Source organism: Mobula birostris, chromosome 15 (assembly GCF_030028105.1).
Source record: "Mobula birostris isolate sMobBir1 chromosome 15, sMobBir1.hap1, whole genome shotgun sequence".
In the NCBI taxonomy this organism is placed as follows: Eukaryota; Metazoa; Chordata; class Chondrichthyes; order Myliobatiformes; family Myliobatidae; genus Mobula; species Mobula birostris.
The window spans coordinates 28,263,619-28,281,025 of NC_092384.1; the positions used below are offsets into that span (position 1 = coordinate 28,263,619).

General features: G+C 39.4%; 1 protein-coding gene across 1 annotated transcript; it reads right to left on the bottom strand.

Moving 5' to 3' along the window:
• Positions 1–243: 243 nt before the first annotated feature.
• On the bottom strand, positions 244–17,237 carry tmem170a (transmembrane protein 170A). Its single transcript, XM_072279519.1, has 3 exons — positions 16,968–17,237; positions 5,954–6,121; positions 244–3,040 (listed from the first exon to the last, which is right to left on the bottom strand). The coding sequence occupies exons 1-3, from the start codon at positions 17,077–17,079 to the stop codon at positions 2,910–2,912; spliced, it is 411 nt and encodes a 136-aa protein (XP_072135620.1). The 5' UTR covers positions 17,080–17,237; the 3' UTR covers positions 244–2,909.
• Positions 17,238–17,407: the final 170 nt, after the last annotated feature.

The window sequence follows — 17,407 nt, forward strand, 5'->3', positions numbered from 1 at the left end:
ACTAGTTCAAGCTGACTGAAAGGCTACAAAACTCAAAGAAGAACACGTTACAACAGTAGTGTGCAGAAGAGCATCTCTGAATGTACAACATGTTGAACCTCAAAGTGGATGGGCTACAGTAGCATAAGCCCAAAGGCATGCTGAATGTGAAACAAAAAAGGCAAACAAACTCCAGAGAAAATATGTATCTTCATTTTAAAGCATTGTACATCTCTAAGCTTATGCAATAAATAAACCACAAGATAATTTGATAAATTTATTTTGTATAAATATTTTCCAGCAAATATCACCAAAATTAGCAATGTAAGTAGAAAAATAAAAATTCTGATTTCCCCATGTTGACAATATAAATTTCAAAACAAATTTGATCATTACACAGCATTAAAAACCCATAATAAACACTTAAATTCACATTGTTAGACATGTTTTAAGGAACAATCAAGCAAGTTAACGACCTATTTGACTGTACCATGATGATCCATTTAGAAAGAGATGTCACAGGTTAGAAGCTTTCACTGCATACATTGAATATTACAAAAACGTACCATTTGAACAATAAACAAATTTGTATAATGAATGCAAGTGATAATGATTAGTAAATGTTCACTAATGTGGTTTAAACATAACCAACAGCAAAATAAAAAGTGCAAATGTACTTACACTATATTCACACTCACCAGATATATAACTGCAGGCAAAGCATAGCAGACTTGTATATTGTATCTATGGTATTGACAATATCACAACCATTGACTTGACATAAGCAAATTTGCAGGGCAGCATGAAATAATTTAGAAATACTCCTCTGGTTAAAAGGATAGAATAAGGTACAAACAGACGTATTGAATAAAACATGAGGAAAATATCAGATTATAAGTGAAAAGACAAGTCTTTCTTATAGGTGAATATTCGTAGTATTTTCCTGTACATTACCCATAAGGCCAATATTTAATGTTGACCAAATGGAATCCTATTTTTATCACTTGGAATCTCCCCGGAATTTTGGAGGGTAGAGTGTAGCATTCCATTTAACTTTCAGTGAAAATTACCAACTCGCATCCTTCTTCCTGCATATTTTGTGATGAACAAATGATTTCCTTGATATTTTTACTACAAATCAAAGTTTTGTCTGGACTTGCCAACTGATAGCTTTCATTGAAAGATGTTTTATCACATAGAATAATTGAAATGGGATCAGGTTTAATGATGATGTTGACATGATTTCTGATTCTCCCATTTACTAGTCCAAAATATTAATGTCTAGCTACTTTGAAAAGAGGAGTCTGTATAAATTAGTGGGATCTATCATTTTTTTTATAACAGCTAAATAAATTATTTTGCAGCAATATATCACCATATGCAAAATTAGAAACTATATTCAAACCTGTTTAAATGGTTGGCAAATCATGGAAATCTGTTCAACTGGAAACTTCAGCATGTAAGACACTCAGCTTTCATAGTTATCCAGTACATTTTGTCAACACAGGCTTGAAGACTGTTTTTCCTCACAGTTAATCTAAAATGGGTTCATTAACAATTGCTCATATACATGACCAAACAAATGCTCTCATGCATAGGCTCAACATGAAAACATGGAGCATTTCAACAATAATGTACAAATATTAAAATTGCTGATTTAAATACTAGAAAATATTAAAACAGTTGGCACACCTGAATTGTACATACACATGCAGTTACTGCTGCAATCAACACAAGTCAATGCCAAAAAAGTTGTCACTGAAAAGAAATTCCATCAAAATAAGAAACAAACTTAACAGGCCGTTGTAGTTATTATTACAGATCATTTCCAAAGTCATGCTCTACATTTTACATATATAATCAAGAGCCAGTACCTGTTAATTAGCCTGAAATATGGATGACGTTCTCAGTCATTGGCTTAGCAAATTACTTGCAGCACTAAATCTACATCAAGAAAACTAAATTTGCTTATTTATCATGTCTTCAGAAGTAAAGAACATGACATTGGCATTTAGGGCAGCTCTGAGCCTTAGTTTTGGCTGTTAAGAAAATTGCCACTAAAATTATACACAAACTTGTTTTATAATCAATATGTTCTTAAATAAATGTTATTTACTTAGCAATATTTACTACTTTTCTGTATAGTGTAAAAAGACATAGATATTTATAATCAATGTTTAACTGAGTTGAGTGCACAATAAAGAATCATTTAGGTCACAATTTCAAACAATGGAATTTCATTTCTATCAAACTATTCAACTTTTATAGTCAAAGCATTCTAAAATTACCCACAAATTATAAAATAAGTGGACTCTAAAAATGAGAGTCCACGCATTGTTTGGACTGTTCACTTTGTTTAAACTGTGAAGCAGTCAACATTTCAATTCTTTGAGTATGTTTTCTAATGTGACCTACCCTTTGGTAATCTTCAGTTATGTGTGTTTTGGTTGCCATTTCATAATTATTCCTACTGTTGAAATATTGAGATGCAGTGAGTAGAATGAAAATACAATTTCTGTACATCCTAGAAAGAACTTGAGATGGTCTGCATTCTAATCCTACAATAAACATTATATAACTTTTTTTTTACAAAATACTTATACAAGTCTTAACTTCATGTTTAAAGTGTGGAAAATAGGAGTCTATTTGTGTGCCTTTTAATGCAAATTACCTCTTTTGGCTTTCACTTTTGAAAAAGAAAACAGATCTCAGTAATTTAAGACAGGTATTCACGTTCTTTGTTCGTCAAGCTTGGCCACCCATTGAGATGCTGATTTTGATGTATGATTTTGTCAATTCATTTTTGTTGAGCAGCAATAATTGGCATTCAGCTTAGTTTGAATTCCACCGGTAGAGTGTAGTTTTCACGCAGCCACACATTTGCAGTTGTTGACTCTGTAACCCTGCTCAGATGAGCAGATCACCTTCTGCTATAAAGTTGCCAAAATTCGTAGGAAAGCAATTGCCACAATGAAAAATACCTGTCCCACTCCAAGAACCAGAGCTTCATAAGGCACCATTTGCTTTGTTGCAGCTCTGTAGACACCAGCAATAGCTGCACCTGCAAAACAACATTCATTGGCTTGTCATTTGGGCAGGATCCACAAAATATTTGCATACAAACATCGAGCATGGCTCAAAACAATCAAATGGCATTGATAAAGCAACAAAAAAAAATCAATCTTACACCGACAACGAAGTTACGAAATCAAATAAAAGTACAAATGATCATATATGTAAATTTGTATTAATATACAAATATAGATCATATAGAATTAATAATTTTATTGTCTTTATTAATGTATTAAACAGTGCCAACTGCTTCATGGGAGTGCAAGCAGATAACAATTGTAGCTAAACAATCCAAAGCCATTTTAGTTTTGATTATAATAGAAACATGTCGCCAATGATTCTGGCAGGTCCATCAAATACCCGAAATTAAATCATGGCTGCAAAGCCTGTACATATTGGTGGGTACAAAGCTGCTATAAAGCCATTCAGGAACACACAGCCAGTCTCATTAGGGAATCCCCTATATGCATAGCTTCACCAGACAGTTTGGACCTCTCACCTCACATCATTGCATTTGGGTTGCCATTGACAGAAATGGTGTTAGTATTCTGGAATTATGTGAATATAGTAGATACTCATTCAAACAAGAACCAGGCTCCAGTTCTCAAGGTAAATGTAAATTTTTTTAAGTTCAGGAAACTTGCAATTGCCTTCAGTTTCTTTTGTAAATTGCAAGCAGTAAATTGAAGTTGAAAGCACAGGCTGCTCCACAGTCTAAGGGACTGCATATGCAATAGCCAAACGTTAAGGCAATGGGGTTGTGTTAATTGTTCAGCTGCTGAACAGTTCTCATACTCTATGAATTGATGTAGTGTGGTATTGCAGAAACACTGGTAGTGGGAGCCATCTGTCAACACAAGTGGCAAAAAATTCAACTACAGCTCCACAACAGAGGGATACTGCAAGAAAGGCAAATAGGTGCCTAACCCAACAATCAAGCTGGTGGAGGAATTCAGTGAGTCTGGCAGCATGGAAACAAATGGACAGTTGACATTTTGCAGACATCCCACCTCTCCCAGAAGGTCCAGGAGTCTCCCACATATCGATAGTGGCTCCCTGATGCCTGGAAATTATATACAATATCCCGGAAATAGATTTTTTTTTTGAAAGGGAGATGGAGAGGGAGAGCGAACATCCTGATTGGTCTCTCTTCGTGCTAAGAGTGGTCCCTAACCAATCGAGGAAACGATATGATTTGACGATATGAAACAATATGAGTCAGCTGCACCTTTCCTCATTCCCTGTCACACCCACTGTTGAACTTGAACGCACATGAGGTCATTACCCATGCGTCATCTATGTCAGCACGGGAAGATCAACTCCTCGAGATTGTAAATGATGGCGGACAGAACAGCTCTGCCTGCATTGTGGATCAAAGTCAAGGCTGAATATCCTGAGATAGCCACGGAAGCACTGAAAATATTGCTTCCATTTCCAACATCATATCTCTGCAAAGCAGAGTTTTCTGCAATGAATGCAACAAAAACTAAATTGCGGAGTAGACTGGACATAAGGAACTCGTTCGAGTATCGCTGTCTCTCATCACCCCTCGAGGGGACCGTCTTGTTGCAGAGAAACAAGCCCAGGGCTCCCGCTGATTCAGTGATATTGGTGTATTGCAATGATTTTATATGTTCATACGGGGAAAATATGCACTATGTTTAACATCCAAATGTTACTTAAAAATGTTATGATGCTATTGACTTATAATTGACTTATCACCTATATTCCGGTCGTGATTAACACCCCCCACCCCGGTCAGCAAGAATGTTGTCAATATTAAACTGGTCTGTGGTGCAAAAAAGGTTGGGGACCCCTGCAAGGTAGACCCACCAGTTTTCTCTGTGGACGGGCTTTACAGTCGACCTCAAAAATAATGACACTGTTGCTTGCTGCACTGTTTGCAACAGTGACTTTTCTATTGCCCATGATGGGTTAAAATGTAAAAGACATGTTGAGGTGAGTTTAACAGGTGTCATTCGTTCATTAGCGTAGCTAACGTTATTTAAACTAGCTGGCTGGCTGCTAAGGAGCTACGCTATTGATGTCCTATGTGATGAGGCCAAACTCCCTGTAGACTTGCTTAAAGTTGTAATAGAATAAACATGATAATACAATATAAGTACATATTTTAATGTCACATTTTCTGTTTATACCCAACTTGGTTTACAGATTAGACAAAATCACTAAACAAAGTATTACATACACCCTTGGAGGTCCACGTGGGGGGGGGGGGGGTGCTATCTCCCTGAAATGAGTTTTTGCAGGGTGGGATGTCTGCATTTTGGGTTGAGACCCTTCGTTTGGACTGCCAGAGAGAGGGAAGAGAGACAATATTAAAAATTGACGGGAATGAGTGGAGCAAGAGCTGGCAGGCGATAGATGGATCCAGGTAAGAAGAAATGATAGGCAGTTGGAGGAGAGAGAAATGGAAAGAGCAGCAGAGGCTATGTGGTGATAGATTCCATCACCCTTCTTCACCTGGAGCCACCCATCACTTTATAGTTCTTGCTCTACCCCTTCCTCTCACCTTTTTACCTGGACTGAAAGATAGAGGAGAGGTAGTCAGTAGAAAGGGTCTTAAATGCTGTCCAAAAATGTTGACTGTTCATTTCCCTCCACAAATGTCCTCCAACATTTTGTTTGTTATTCCAAATTCCAGTGTCTGCAGTCCCTTTTGTCCCCAGATGTCCACCTAGTTCACTATCTTCCTAAAGCAAAAATCCACTCAGAAGATAGATTTCATTATGTCCTGACAATGAACAGTATAAACAATTTCATTTACCATACTAAAAAGTTTAAGACATGGAAACATCCTGATACTTGCAATTCAGATAAAGGAGAGAAAAACCTCTCAGTAGAAAGTTACTTAACTCTGGAAATAAAAGCTTTAAACACCTACTGGTCAACACTGCTGCAGTGATTGGTCCAAGGATCCCTGCCAGGATGCCCAATGACATGAAACGTCCATATTTGTGGTGTCGTAACATTACAAATGCCAGTAATCCAGCAGGAACATAGATAAAAACTGCAGACAGCAAGGCCCAAAGGAACACTGCGTACCACATCTCTGTGATGCACAAAAGCAAAGGGTTAAATCAACATCAAATTATAACAAAGCAGCAGCTAACCTGCTGGTAAACTGGATCTAGAAAGAAGTTTATATATCGCACTGTTTTCCCTGGGAAAATAATGCACAGAGTAAGACAGAGAGATCTCACATCCCCAACAAACGATGCTGTTAAACTATGGTCTTACACTGACTGATCTGAACACAGTGATGTTCTGTCCGGAAAAAGTAAAGCCACCTTTACATCCTGCACTAATCCCCAAGAGTGATTTTGATAGCGAGCACACATGGAGCATTAAAACCACCCCCATTTGTCAATTTTACACAGTGCAGCTTCAACTTCAAGAATGTATCCTTTTTTTTGAGCAAGCTAAACACCATTATGCACTCAAAGATGCAGATGAAGATGCAAATACAAGGAGAATTATCAGTAATTCATACAGCTTAACATATATTATTCCACAGCAATGCCATCACCTACTTCACTTGATATCAGAGATTTAGAAATACAGGTTGACTTTCACTAATCCAACTACCTGTAATCCAGTTTCTTCAATAATCTGGCACTGATTATGCTTAATGTGATCCTGTTGTAATTCGGCATTTTTACTAATCCGGCACTCCTCAGGTCCCAATGGTGCCAGATTAGTGAAGGTCGACCTGTATATTGTACTAGTATGGAAATACTTCCAAATGTACTTACAAAATGTCAAAATGTATTTAAAAAAACTGACTGGAATGGCATTGAACTTGCTGGAACAGGACTCTTTACTGTAGGCCCAGGTAGTTAGAAGTTCTTATGCTTCAGCACGAAAACAATATCCACAGCAAATTACTAATAATGAAATGCTGCAGTGTCTGGGGCATTCAAGAATCAATTCTTAAACCACTGAAGTTTTAAGGATAAAAAAGGAAATAATAACTTGCATTTATATAACACTATCAACCCACTGATTATTCATGCACATGCCGCTTGCATACCCCTCTGTCACAAAGCTGTTATTTCACCTCTTTTACATCTGTTTTACATCTGTTTTCCATCTTAAATGTGTTTCTGGAGCTGTTAAGAGCCTGTGACTTACAATTTGGAGATCGATTGCATTATCCAGTGCTTTACTGTCTCCAAGAAGATTCCAGGAAGCTAGCTCGAACCCTTGAGGAACTGAGGTGAAGAAATTTTAAAACGGGGCGCAAGTTGGTGATTGATTCCATTTTGCCAATTAAAGTGTCGAGGAAGATTGAAGCATTGAGGAGAATGTGGAAGGTGAGCAAGGGTTCAGCGCCAGCTACCTGCCTTTTGACTTCTGTGCCCCTGAGTTTAAGATGTGTCTCTCTCTTCTGATGACGTCGGAGGACGTTGCCAAAGTTCTGCGTTTATGGATTTGGACTGTGGATGTTCTCATGTTTTGGTTTTTATATTCTGCATTTTTCGTTGCTTTTTTCTGTGTGTGGGGGGGTGATGATGGTGTTGCCTTTTTTTTAGTGCGGGGGGGTGAAAGGTTTGTTGCTTCATTTTGAATGGACTTCCATGGTTTTCTTTGTTTTGTGTCTATTGGGAGGAGACAACTCTCAGAGTTGTATACTACATACATACTTGGATAATAAATAAACCCTTGTCAGAGTGGGGGGGGAGGGAGGGGTGGAAGGAAAGATTTAAATACATCTAATGTCTTGACCTCCACAGTCATCTGTGGCAATGAATGCACAGATTCACCACCATCCAGCTAAAAAGATTCTTCTCATCTCTATTCTACATGGACACCCTTCCTTCTTTTCTGAGGCTGTATACTCTCGTCCAAGACTCACTCACTTTTGGAAACATCCTCTTCATGTCCACTTTATCTAGGCCTTTCCATACTTGGCAAGTTTCAATGAGATGACCCCCCAACCCTAAGTACAGACCCATGAAGTACTCATAATGTGGTCTCCTCTGAAGAGGAAAATCAAAATTTACACTTGGTGACCGCCTTGTGGAGCGTTTTTGTTTGGTTCACAGGGAATGGCCTGACTTCCAGGCAGCTGTCACCATAATTCTCCATTCCACTCCCATTTGCCTTACCAATATAGCTCAAGGAACAGCCTCTTTCTTAAAATCCAAGCATGTTGCAGCCTTGGAAATTCAATAGTGAAGTTGCTTTTATAGTTGCATTTGGTTAGCCACCTACAATATTAACTCGCTTATTTCTTCTCTTGCTATAGATACCATCTGATCGGCCGGGAATTCCAATACCCTCCAGAAAGCTTCAGTTCTCTTCAGCAACTCAGACCTGCATTTCAAATGTTGTTTCACTACTCTAAATGTTGGCAGCTTTGAAATCTGTATATCATAGCAGCCTAACCTCTACTTTTAGAGACACTTCTTTAATTCATATTCCTGTTTTCCCTAATTTTCATATCCCTGCCCCCCAACTCCCTCTAAAACTACTTCATTTTCTCACTTTTCCCTTTCTTTGACCAGAGGATTAATATTCTTCTCTCCACAGATGCCATCAAACGTTGAGCACTTAAGCATTTTCTGGTATTGTTTCAAAGATCAAGCTTTCTCATGTTTCAGTTCTGACAAAATAGCAGCACTCTGAAATCACCCTGCAGAGGGTGATCCTAACCCTCCACAGACACTGCCTGACCTACCGAGTACTTCCAACATTTTGAATTTTGTTTCAGACTTCTAGCAACTGCAGTGTTTAGTTTCTACAGCATGGATTTTACAGCTCTAGCATTGTTTTTTTTCCCCCTCCACTCTCCTTTCTTCTCCCTATTTTTATTTGTCTCCTATTTACACCCTCTGTAGGCAGGTCACGTGGGATTAAAAAGCCTTTGGCATCCTCTTTCAGCTACAACCCTTTGTTGTCTTTCTTGTTCTGTACTCTTTGTTCACTTCATCCACCCTACAAGTGAATTTGATTTCTTAATTCTGATGAAAGGTCCTTGTTCAGCTCTTGTTCTTCCTTTCACAAATACTGCCTCAATTGCTGAATGCTTCAGGCATGTCCTGTCATTATTCCAGAAGCCAGAGCAGATCAGCAAACACTAAAGTGGCTAAGAGGGATTTTGATGCCAATTAACATAGAAACTACAGAACGTTATTTGAGGCAAAAGATGGAATACTAAAACAGCAATGACAGGAAGCATTGTTGATAGTTTAAAGTTGCACACAGCTGAAACAAGCCTAAGAAAGGCCAATGTCACAAGATTTAAAAGCAGCATGTCTTAGGGATATTTTCTAAGGATCAAATGCCAATGTTGAAATCCAAAGGTAAGGTTTCAGATTTGCAGTGTCCGTAGATTCAGAGTTTTAGGTCAATGACCTTTCATCAGAATTAATCTAGTTTATTTTAAAAACTACCAAAAGGATGGAAGCAGGTTAGGAAGTTGAATTTGCCACAAGCCCCAAGGACAATGGGCCCATTCATTCCAATACATAACTGAATGCCTTTTCTGTTCACACAATCCAGGATGTGGGAGAAGCATCCTGACTGATCTGAACACTCAACAGGAAAAAAAGGATGAATTAGAATCAAATTCAATACAGCAAGGTACCATGTGATTGAAAGGCATTATAGGCACAACATGTAATTAAATGTACCCACGTACTGCGAAAAATAATAGCATTAAATTTAAATTGCTTCAACAGCGCAAATGAAATTGATCTCTTGAAACTCAAGTGGAGCTTGAATGACCACATTTGCAAAACTAATGGCACGGCAGCTCAAATTATCAGATGTTTTGTAACAGGGTGTCTCATTCCCTCTCCTTTGTCACAAGTCACAGGGAAAATGTACCTACAGAAGATTCTGGTTAATCAGCACCAGTACGTTTTGGTCCAATTAAGCAGCTGCTCCAATTATCCAAAGCCACATAGAAATAGTTAAAAAGATATAAAAACAAGACAAACCACCATTTAACTGAGTAACAAGTTATTTATTTAAATGAAATACAAATTAGAACCCTAACCACTATTACTACAATACTATAAAACTGTATTAGTTCATAATATTTACCGACAGAGGAATTCATTAAGTGTACACTGTCATAGTACTTAACTGGTGAACTATCCATTCTCAGCCCCTTAAAGTATAGAGGTTTAAAGCTTTTCCCAATAAACCAACAATTTCTTTTTATCAGTCCCTAACATATTTGAACAATACAACCTTTATGCGATCCATTGCTTCCTTTGAACCTGCTAGTGCTGTCTATTTGTAGCAAAGGGAATTGTCCGGCATGGCACAATTAAAAAAAGGCATGTTTAATTGGCATTGTAAATACCATCTGTACAAAATTTTTGAAGTAAGTCAGGGATTGTTCTGTATATATTCACATTTCTGCACTTAGAGCTACAGCACTACTTTTCTCGCCGTATGCTTTCTTCAATTTAATGTGGTGCCTACATTGTCATTGAGACAACCAACCATCTTTGCTAGCTCATCTGACTTGCTTTTTAATATTAGACCACTGACACACACAGCTCATTCAGTTACAATAGAAAACCGTTGATTGAGGGGCTTCAACATCTGGATCTTTATTTAACTTCACACTTTTGTTTTTGGGATGAACTGCTGTGCCACGCGTATTGCCCATTCTTCTTGCAGTTTATCTTTCTGATGAGTCAAGCATGCAAATGTAGACTTTGTAAATTTCACGAACTCCAGTTATCTCTGCCAGCTAATGAGAAGTGACGTTAGGTGGAAGACTTAATTTGGTCCAGTAGGGCACTTTTTTAGGCTAGTGTCAAATCTCTTTGTGGCAAAGGTGTCAAGAAAAATATTAGTCAAAAATAAACAAAACAAAATGATCAAAAAAATCACTGCTTTTTGAATGGGTGTCTATTGGCCCAAAAGGATAACATAACAAATACATGCACGTGTCACAACTGTTTGCTCTAAGCATGGTGTAGTGTCTAACAGCACACAAGTACACGTGACTGACTGTCGCCTGCCCCTAAGTAAGTGGCATAATATCCGAAATACAAGAGGGGAATCCTGGTTATTTTCTCCATTTGTTTTTGTTCTTTAAAGAGCTCCTAAATAAGTGGCTGCCCTGATTAACCAGAATCCACTGTATTAATAATGGTGCACGTTAAATGCACCACCTTTTACTCAGCTCTTCAGCACCAGCCTTGCTATTACAAACAACTTAACAGAAATTAAGTTAAATCAATTATTCCATCCAAGAATACGACAGCTCCCACTCCCCTCCCCCATTTTGTAGCATATGGAGATTTTAGTTTAGACTAATGAGCAAAGCAGCTACTCTACGTGATGATAATGCACCAACTCTCATTCAGAACCAATCAGTGTCTCAGTTGTCAAGTAAGGGGATTAAAGCTAGCTAGCCCTTTGGTTATGAGGGAAACACACGGTGCTTTGGAACAGAGGTGGCAGTGAGGATAAACAGACAGCAATCATACAATGAGCTCACACACTGCCAGCTTTAAACAATCAAATACAGATATTGAGGCAAGAGAGACTTATTTGCAAAAAGGAGCACTTCCTCAAAATGGAAGTCTGGACCAGAGCTGATTCAAACCCATACGGCAAGCCCCAGAATGTTGACATTGCTTTCTGTGCTCATAAAAATCTGTTAAAAATATCAATATTCTGCAATTGTTTACAGTGTGATCAAAACCACAACTACTTTTAATCTCAGCAGGTACAACAGCAACAGTGGAAAAACAAGCAGTTAATATTTCTGGTATTTGTCAGAACTGGGAAAAAAGACTAAAATCGTTCACCTTTTTCTCTCTCTCTCTCTCTCGTTCCTAATTCTGATGAAGGGTCTTGGACATGATACATTAATTCTGCTTCTTTTCTTGTGGATCCTGCCTACCATGCTGAATGTTTCCAGCATCTTATGTTTTTTTTTAAATATCAGATTTCCAGCATTTGAAGGTTTTTTTTAAAATAGTCAACTTTTGAACTTTGCTTCTGATACTAAACTAAGTGGGATTGAGGGGAAAGGATGTAGATACATCAGGGGAATATATGGACAAGTTGAGTAGTGGAGAAGAACATTGCAGAGACAGTACAACTGTTATCCACTTTGTTGCACAAGGTAGGAAAATGAAGTAATATGCAAAATGGTGTTGTGAATTTTCAAAGGGGCTGAGAGGCGCCTACACAAGTTGCTGAAATCCAACATGCAGGTGCATCCTGTGATTAGAAAGGCAAATGGTGGATTTGAATAGAGTCAAGAAGTCTTACTGTATTTGTGTACGGACTTGGTGAGACTGCAGCTGCAGTATGTGTGCAATTTTGGTCTTAAATAAGAATGGGTGTGCTGGTTTCGGAAGTGGCAGGTTTGCCCTATGTGGAGAGAACGCAGACCCACTGCTATTTTCAACCGTTCAGAAGAACGAAAGTTGTATAATTGCTGTAAGAACTCATCAGGTCGGGCAGCATCCGTGGAAACGATCAGTCAATGTTTCAGGCCAAGACCCTTCGTCAGGACTGAAGAGGGAGGGGACAGAGACCCTATAAAGAAGATGGGGGTGGGGGGTGGGAAGGAGAAGGCTGGTAGGTTCCAGGTGAAAAACCAGTAAGGGAAAAGATAAAGGGGTGGGGGAGGGGAAGCAGGGAGGTGATAGACAGGAAAGGTGAAGGAAGAATAGGGGAAAACACAATGGGTAGTAGAAGGAGGCAGAACCATGAGGGAGGTGATAGGCAGCTGGAGGAGAGGGCACAGTGAGTACTTATCCATGCAAGTGTAAGTGCTACACCTGTCCCTACACCTCTTCTCTCACCACCATTCAGTCCTTCCAGGTGAGGCAACACTTCACTTGTGAGTCTGGTCATCTATTGCATCCGGTGCTCCCGGTGCGGCCTCCTCTACGTCAGTGACACCCGACACAGATTGGGGAACCGCTTTGTCGAGCACCTCCGCTCCATCTGCCACAACAGACAGGATCTCCCAGTTGCCACTCACTTCAACTCTGCTTCACATTCCCATTCGGATATGTCCATACATGGCCTTGTCTACTGCCATGATGAGGCTAAATTCAGGTTGAAGAAGCAACATCTCATATACTGTCTGGGTAGTCTCCAGCCCCTTGGCATGAACACTGAATTCTCCAACTTCCAGTAATTCCCTCCCCCTCCCTTCCCCTATCCCTGTTTCACTCTGCCCCCTCCCCCAGCCGCCTATCAACTCCCACATGGTTCTACCTCCTTCTACTACCCATTGTGTTTTTCCCTATTCCTTCCTCACCTTTCCTGCCTATCACCTCCCTGCCTCCCCTCCCCCACCCTTTGATCTTTCCCCTTACTGGTTTTTCACCTGGCATCTACCAGCCTTCTCCTTCCCATCCTCACCCCATCTTCTTTATAGGGCCTCTGCCTCCCTCTTCAGTCCTGATGAAGGGTCTCGGCCTGAAACGTTGACTATTCGTTTCCACGGATGCTGCCCGACCTGCTGAGTTCCTCCAGCATGTTCTGCGTGTTGCTTTGACCCCAGCATCTGCACAGTATTTTAGGTTTATAATTGCTGTAAGGCTTGATACGCCGGGCACAGGGAGGATGTTTTCCACAACATTCCCTTTGGAATCTTCTACTTTGTGGTTGAGATCAATCAAAATATAAATCGAGGAATTTCTGGACATCAAATGAACCAAGGGATATTGGGAGAAGTTAGGAAAAGGGCTTTGAAGTAGAACAACCATGATCCTGACACTGAAGTAGAGGATAAGACATGTTGGTGAATGGCAAATAGGCTTAACGCCTGTATGTTTTACTCCTGGGCATATCTCTTATAATAAAAAACTAATTTGGCTTGACCAGTGAAAAAGTGATGCACATGTCCACAAATAATCAAACAATATTCCTCCAAAAAGGATTGGGATTGCTTAATGCACATTTGAGCAAGATACTAAAGAATAACATAATTTCTACAGATACAAAACTCAAGAGTGTTGTGGTGCTATGTTCATTCCACACTAATATGTGGAAATGAATGTTGGACAATATCAAAGCAAAATGAGGAAAGACTCGAAGCTGCAGAACTGCGGTTTTTGAGAAGAATGATGAAAATACCGTGAAGGGACAGAATAAGAAGAAAGCTGATATAATCAATCAGGAAATGACAGCTGGAATTTCTGGGACATGTACAAAGGAAAGAGAGGTTTGAACATCTTGCAGTGATGGGAAAAATTGATGGAAGAAAAATTCGCTGTCGACAGCAACGTGACATTCATGAGTTACATCAAAGGATGGATAGGCAAAAGTCTTGAACAGCTTATCACAACTTCTCAGATGAAAGTCCATGATTGGCCACTTCATACAACATGGTACATAATGATGATGATGAGTCCTCTAAGTAATGGCTGCTTCAAACTCTAGTTTGTATGAAGAGACTGATAATTGGATCATTTCTGGAGTCGATAGGTCTTCTGTGGAACATTTGTTTGTCTCAGCACACATCAATTTTAGAAATTTGCTTTGAGTGGACCATGCCTGAGGGGAATTTTCCTTTGGAGGCAAAAGGCACAGGACTAAAGCTTGCATTTACTGTAAATAGCTTCTGCAAAATGTGATCTATTCTAAAGAACACTGCATTGTCCCCCCCACCGGAAAGAGTATAAGGAGACACTTAATTTCGAAATACAAAAAAAAAGTTATCTCTCCTGCTAACCAAATTTTGAAAAACCACATAATACAAAAATATCAAAAACTATAAAACTACAGCACCAGTGAAATAGCACTGTAGCTATCTAACTAAGAGCAAGTTACCTGAATTGAGCAACAAGATTATTCCTTTTCAGTCAAACATGATTCCTAAGGCAAAGTTACTGTTAAATATTTTAATAAATAGAACCTTAGTTGGGATGCAAATTACACTAGCCATACCACAGAAAATCAGATTTATATTCTAGTTCAAGATCACACAAGTTATATGTATGACATCAACAGCCATCACAAATGATTTTTCATTTGTGGATCAAAATCAATGCTTCATCAAAAATGCTCTTCATACAGCAGGAATACCCGTTACAATGACATGCTAAAGCAATTAAGCATCAATGTATTCCAAACAGTTAACTTTATTTGCTTTTGAGTGTGAACTTCAAAACTCGAAACATTCAAAATTTGTTTTTTTTTGTTCAGTAACATTGAAGAACTTGTACTATCTTCTGACTCAAAAAAATAATCCAATGAGGTCTCAGTTAGCTGCATTTAAGGACTGAGAAGGATTGCACTCAGGCATTTAGATGGCTGTTTATTTGAAATAAAACAAAATGCTTGTTAGTGGACAAACAGGAGATTCTGCAGATGCTGGAAATCTGGAATAACATAGGCAAAATGCTGGAGGAACTCAGCAGGTCAGGTAGCATCTTTGGATGCGGTTATAGTATCTCTATGGAGACTAAAAGCAATTTAACATTTCACGAAAATGACCTTTCAAACGATTGCGGTATCTGTGTTTATGACACTCCAAGCCAGCACTCTTGGTTAATTGTAAGAAATTACACTAATACGCTTGCAGGGCTCATCTACAGCGTGCAATCAAAATTCAGTTATTCTTTGCATGCCAAAAAAGCCTAACAGGAATGACGTGCAAACAATTGGAAGCAACTAAACCATTATTTACTAAGTGTCAACACGATGGTGTGTAGATTCTCCAATCCATGAAATTCCCAACAAAAAGCACGATTGACAAGTATTAAAATGCCTTGAGCAGAACCAATACAAAAAAAATGCTACTGTGACAGCAAAACAATTGTAATCTAACCCAGACTAACATGGCCCAGCTTAGATTTAGTACAGTGGATGAAAATTTTTAAAATAGCAAATGCTAGAAATCCAAAATGAACAATGAAAATGTTGAAATCACGCAATCAGAGAGCATCTATGGAAGGAAAGGGGCCTCCGACCTGGGATGTTGACTCGATTTCTTTCCTAACAATGTCTGATGGCCTGTTTCCGTGCTGTAATTATTTTATTGTAGCGATGTACCACAATATGGTTATATTGTTTTGTTGTAGTACCATGGAGATTGATGGTCGGTCCATAATACAAGGTTAAGCAGCCACATTCATTACCAATGGAATATTCAGATATACCTCTCCGGCATGCCAGTCCACATATGAACACCAGACAGCGGGCTATATTGTAAATCTTTGCTTAAAATACAAATCTGTAAAATCATAAGTTTTGTTTAGTAAAAGTTTGGCCAAACCACTTTAACGTTAAGGGACTGTACAATTAGAGTTGACCTGAAATGAGGAAACAAATTAATGAAAGGAAAGTCTGAAATTGATAACATTGTATTTATCTAAATCTTTCAAACTTTAGAGAAATCACGTAGTGGCATTTAGACCGTGATCGCGGGATAGACAGCAATTTCAAAGCATTAAGAGGGCACTTTCCTTAGTTTTCTTGGGTCCTTTTTCGAATAGCCCTACACAAGTATTCAATATGTTTTAGTTTATTAAAACGAGAGCTTATTTGGTAAAGTAACTAAATTGGCCACAGGTATTTAATACCCGAGGTCAGCGAAATACCTCAGAAATAAATGGAGATGGGGAACAAAGGGCAAAGGTCAGAAATAGAAGTATAGGAAGTCTGACCTTGGTCTTTTCGTTGACTTTTTAGAGAAACAACTACAAGTTTAGCCCTGTCGGGGATAAACTATTTCTACAACGATGCTACTGTGAAAACAGTGGAAGCATTAAATGCAACAGGCACTCCGTAACGACTCAGATCCTCGCTGAACTGACAGGTCATCAACAAACTCCGGCCTGAGGCCAACAGGCTGCGCCAGCAACTGGCCCCTTCCATTCGGGCCATCCATGAAGAAAGCGGCCAGTTGGACAGCGTGCCACGCCACGTCGGCCCGTCTCCCTCCCTTCACTCACCGGAGAACTGGCAAAAGGCTGTGGTGACATTTCCAGGGCAGGTCGCGTTCCCGACCCGGGGGATCAGGCCCAGGCTCAGGATCTGATGTACCGACAAGCCAGCTGTGTGCATGGCTCAGCCATCAAACCGACCCATCCTCGACTTCACAGAGACGGAAAACTCCACACGACCGCCATCACCAACACCCGACCACCCTCTCCGGAGCGACGGACGGTGACGTCCTTGATTGACGGTCCACTTCACCACTTAGAAACGGCGTCGCTCTGGCTACCTCCCCACGGGCCGTATCTCGGCCAACGGCAGAAGAAAAGCTGATACGATAGGTAATAACCAATAGGAGAGAGGAAAGTGTGAACGTGCTGCAAGAAACAACAAATCAGCGGCGAGCACAGGTGGGCATACAAAGGTCTTTTAATAGAGTAGGACCTATCAGAGTGTT

What these genes read in the sequence shown, in the direction of transcription:
- tmem170a (XM_072279519.1), bottom strand. Translation starts at nt 17,079, where the DNA reads ATGCACACAGCTGGCTTGTCGGTACATCAGATCCTGAGCCTGGGCCTG. An exon ending in AGCCTTTTGCCAGTTCTCCG is followed by an intron (nt 6,122 to 16,967) that starts GTGAGTGAAGGG and finishes TGTGCATCACAG; the next exon opens with AGATGTGGTACGCAGTGTTC. An exon ending in CACTGCAGCAGTGTTGACCA is followed by an intron (nt 3,041 to 5,953) that starts GTAGGTGTTTAA and finishes GTTGTTTTGCAG; the next exon opens with GTGCAGCTATTGCTGGTGTC.